The sequence below is a fragment of the Vigna radiata genome, chromosome 9 (assembly GCF_000741045.1).
Source record: "Vigna radiata var. radiata cultivar VC1973A chromosome 9, Vradiata_ver6, whole genome shotgun sequence".
Taxonomy (NCBI): Eukaryota; Viridiplantae; Streptophyta; class Magnoliopsida; order Fabales; family Fabaceae; genus Vigna; species Vigna radiata.
The window spans coordinates 8,426,869-8,431,846 of record NC_028359.1 but is presented as its reverse complement, the minus strand read 5'-3'; the positions used below and the strand labels follow the sequence as shown (position 1 = coordinate 8,431,846).

Sequence of the window (4,978 nt, the reverse complement as noted above, 5' to 3'; positions counted from 1 at the left end):
TTAAATTCCTTGCACACCAACTGTTTGATAAAAATACCAAAAAGAGTTTCTTGTGTTTTTGTGCACTTTGATGTCTAATTGAGTTATAAAAGGAATAATTGTCATGTGTTGCACAAGTCTCTTGGGAAAACGATACCTGGTCTTACCAGTTTTATTACTTGAACGATTTGGTACACTTGCCAAAGTCTCATCAGTAATCACGACTGAGATCGCCCGGTACGAAGTGGGCAAAGTCTTGATAGACCAGGGAAGCTCCGCCAATATCCTCTATTGGAAGACGTTCCAACAGATGGACTTGTCGGATGACCTAATTGTGCCATTCCAAAAGCAGATAGTGGGATTCGTTGGTGAGCGAGTGGACACGCGTGGGTATGTCGACTTGCGTACACGGTTGGGCACCGGCTGAGAAGGGGAGAAGAAGAAAATTCAATACTTGCTGGTAGACGCAAATACATCATATAATGTTCTGCTTGGCCGACCTTGCTTGAACACGTTTAGCGCTATTGTATCAACTCCCCATCTGACTATGAAGTATCCAACCGAGCAGAGGCGGGTGGTCACAGTTAGGGCAGACCAGAAAACAGCCAGGGAGTGTTATGTGGCCGGTTTAAAGATGTATCCACGCACCTGCCGGGCCAAAATGGCTAGATTTGAGGTGGCAATGGCTGATTTGGATCCTCGTACGAACACTGACGATCGCATTGAGACACACAGGGAGTTACGACCGGTCAAGGTAGGGACGAATGACGGTCAGAATACCATGATGGCTAGCGGCCTCGACCCGGATGCGGAAGAGAAGCTAAAAGCGACTTTATGGAAAAATCGAGACCTGTGTGCTTGGACGACATCGGACATGCCTGGCATCCACCCGTCCGTCATAACACATCGGCTTGCTTTATATAAGGAACCTAAGCCTGTAGCCCAAAAGAAACGTCGGTTGGGAGCGGAAAAGACAACCGTCGTCAAGGAGGAAGTGAGAAAGCTCAAGGACGCAGGTTTTATTCGTGAGATAGCTTATACCACGTGGCTAGCGAACGTGGTCATGGTAAAAAAGAGTAGTGACAAGTGACGAATGTGCATAGACTACACCGACCTTAACAAAGTGTGCCCGAAAGATTCACACCCGTTGCCCAACATAGACGGTTTAGTCGATGGAGCGTTCGGGCACAGGATGTTGAGTTTCCTCGACGCCTACTCAGGTTATAACCAGATTCCCATGCACAAGCCCAACCGGGAAAAAACGACGTTCATGACGGATAAAGGTAATTTCTGCTATGATGTGATGTCGTTCGACCTTAAGAACGCGGGGGCCACATATCAGCGTTTGATGGACAAGATTTTCGTCGACCAAGTCGGCCAAAGCATGAATGTATACGTAGACGACATGGTTGTCCACTTGGCCACCCCGAATGATCATGTGAAGGACCTAGAGGAAGTCTTCAGACAGGTGAGGAGGTATAATATGAGGCTTAATCCGGCGAAAGGGAAGTTCTTAGGCTTCATGCTTACCGCCTGAGGCCTCGAGGCAAATCCAGATAAGTGCACAACTATCCTCAACATGAAGAGCCCGAACTCTTTAAAGGAGATTCAGCGGCTGGTGGGGAAGCTGACTTCCCTTGCTCGTTTCATCCCCAAGCTAGCGGAGCGCATTCGTCCAATTGTGAAACGGATGAAGAAGGAGACAAAGACCGGGCTGTGGGACGTCGACTGCGAACGCGCATTTACTGAGGTAAAAACTATACTCACTAACCCCCTATTATGAATCGGCCGGTCCCAAATTTTGATTTGCAGATATACCTGGGAGTCTCGCCTGAGGCTATCAGCGCCGCACTGGTACAAGATTCGCCCCAACCACGACTTATTTATTTTGTGGGCAGAGCATTGCAGCCCGCGGAGACACGCTATCAGCAGGTAGAAAAGGTAGGGCTGTCACTCTTGAACGCCGCCAGAAGACGTCGACCGTATTTCCAAAGCCACCAAGTGGTCGTCCGCACAGACTACCCGATTTCGAAGATCCTAAGAAAACCTGATCTGACGAGACGCATGGTGAGCTGGGCAGTCGAACTTTCCGAATTCGGGCTCCGTTTTGAGCCCCGAGGCTCCGTTAAAGGCCAACACCTAGCAGATTTTGCAGCGGAATTACCTCCTATCCCACCCACAGAAGATTAGAACTTGTACATTGATGGCGCGGTCGGCCAAACGGGGGCGGGAGCGGGGATCGTCTTGGAAGGACCTGGCAGTTTTCTTCTGGAACAATCCCTTATCTTCAAATTCAAGGCTTCGAACAACCAGGAGGAATACTAGGCCCTGATCGCGGGCCTACAATTGGCAAAAGACATGGGAGCGAGATCCTTAATCTGTCGAACGGATTCTCAGCTCGTGGTCGGGCAAATGAATGGGAAATTTCAAGTGAGGGATGACCAATTACTCCGATACTTACACAGAGTCGGAACCCTAGTCAAAGACTTCCACCGGTGTATTCTCAAACATATCCCTCGGGAGGAGAACGTCCGGGCAGATATGCTCTCAAAACTCCACGATGGTAAGGAGAAAGGACGCCTGACAACAATCATTCGACAGGTCTTAATCGAGCCTTCGGTGGAATGTCTGGTTATGGACAGAACGACAACACCTGATTGGCGAGACGAGATTAAACAATTGATGAAACGACAAGACGATGGCCAGGCGCTCAAACCGGCAGATGCCTGACGAGTCGGACGGTATTATATGAATTGTGTATATAAAATAAATTTGAACAATGAAGAATTTTGTAGTAATTTTTTTTAAAGTATTATATATATATATATATATATATATATATATATATAAAATTAAATAATGATTTGAGAATCGGGTTGGAATTTCTTTTATAAAAATGTAGAAAAAGATGAAAAAAGAAATTAAAATATGTGAAATTTGAATTTAAACATTTTCTAATAAAAGTGTAAATTGTGACTGAAAATAATGTGATTAGAAGTGTGTCGATTTAGTTAGAAACTGAGTTGATTTATTTGGAACCGTGTTGTTTAAGTTTTGATTCATGTTGTTTAAGTTTTAATTATGCTATTCATGGATTTCATCGAGATGTATACGGTTGGTACCAAGTTTTTCTTAAGTTAAATGAAGTTGAGTATGAACTGTGTTGTTTTAGGTTGAATCCGAGGTGTTTATCCTGTAGTCGAGTTGTTTAAGTTGTTAAATCATGATATTGGGAGTGAAAAACTAAGTTGTGTAGTTTTGCGACACAGGCTGAGTTTTTTCCAAAGTTAAGTTGGTTTTACAAGGCTAAGTTCTTTTTGGTAGGGCTATGTTGTCTTTTGGCCAAACTAGGTTAGCTTGTCGTGTTGTGTGAGGTTTGATTAAGTTGGGTTAGTTTTGAATGAGTTGTGTTGTCTTGGTTCGAGTTGTTTAGGCCAATGAACACACCGCTTCAATCACCTCCCACGACCACGACTAACATCCGCTTCAATAGTGTAACAATCCTGCTTCGGAGGGGGCAGAATATTAGAGCTAAAAAAAAGCTTTAGAGAGCGAGGGGAAATGAACTACAAAATCCCCTCTTAATAACTTCACTAAAATAAGTCAATGTTTTATCAATTCAAGTCCATTTGTGTTAGTCAACACAAATTTTTAAAATATGAAAGTTTAAAAAATGGCAGGTAAAATCTCCATAAGTTGCATGTAAAATATGGCAATTCAAAGAGTATTGTATTATAATGTAAAAAATTATAGTTTTAAATAAGTGCAAATTAAAACAACCACAATTAACATAAATTTTGTAATGAAAATCTTGGTCATTACATAGTCACATAGTTATGCACAATTAATGAAGAAGAAAAATCTTGATCTATCATATCATAGTCATATTCTACACACACATTTATAGTCTTTATTTCAAATTTTCTCTGTTAAGAGGTAGATTTTACACTTATATCAATCCACAAATCTGACTTGTTAGGTAAGGTTTGTACTTATTTAAATATTCCTTATCTCAAGTTGATTTGGAATCTTCAATATAGTCCCTCACGCCAAGTCCTATACATTACAAATATCCTTAAAATCACCAACGAATTTTTACCGACAAATATATATTTATCGGTAAACTTGCATTACTGACGTATTTTACTAACGGATTTGATTTTTTTTATCGACAAATTTTTTTGTCGGCAAGTGACATATGCATTACGGACAAATTTTTCCATCGATAAAATGATCCGAATTTTTTCACCCATTCTTACTTATTGACGGAATTGTTCAACGGATACGTCCTTCGGTAATGCATACCGATGAAGAAATCCGTCGGTATAATGAGTGGGAATTTTCCTGCCCATTTTTCCTTTCTGTTCGTGACACATAAAGGTTATTTCTTTCTCTCACTCGCATGTTTTGCTCATATTTGCACTAGGCAATCTTGTTTTTTCCTCCTTCCCCATCTCACCATCGTAGTTGTAAGCCCAAATTGCCTCTATCTTCATTTAGTCAGATCACTATCTTCGTCTCCATCTCCATTTCCATATTTGAAGTCTTCCACTCCAACTTTTTCTTCTCTAGCACGCACAGAAAAGGGCCAATGCCTCTATTCTTCCCCTTTCACGAAACTTTGCAACCAAACACTGTCTCCACCGTGCAACTCCGCCATTGTTCGCTCGAAGTTCAACCAAAGCTAATGTCTATCACCACCACTGCACACCCTGCATTGTTTGGAATGAGCGTTATTTATTTTTTAATTGAATTCTTTGCTAGATGGATAAAAATAAAAGAAAGAGTAGAACCAGAGCGAGGAAGAAGATGAACCAGATCGCGATATTTACCTATATGTCGATAATTACCAAGAAATTTACCAATGGATTTTGGTCGTCGGTAATTGCCGAGGGATTTATCGAAAACACTTTTACCGATGACTTTTTGACTGCTGTAAGCTGTCGATGATTTTAATTTACCGACATATTTTATGTATTATCGACATATTTTGACTGTC

At 41.8% G+C, this 4,978-nt stretch overlaps 1 protein-coding gene across 1 annotated transcript in view; it reads left to right on the top strand.

Moving 5' to 3' along the window:
• The window catches only part of LOC111242478, a 2,840-nt gene extending 2,434 nt beyond the window's left edge, over positions 1-406 (top strand). Inside the window, exon 3 of the mRNA XM_022785895.1 lies at positions 332-406. Within this exon, the coding sequence (XP_022641616.1) occupies positions 332-406 (75 nt within the window). The remainder of the gene's footprint in view (positions 1-331) is intronic.
• The last annotated feature ends 4,572 nt before the right edge of the window (positions 407-4,978 follow it).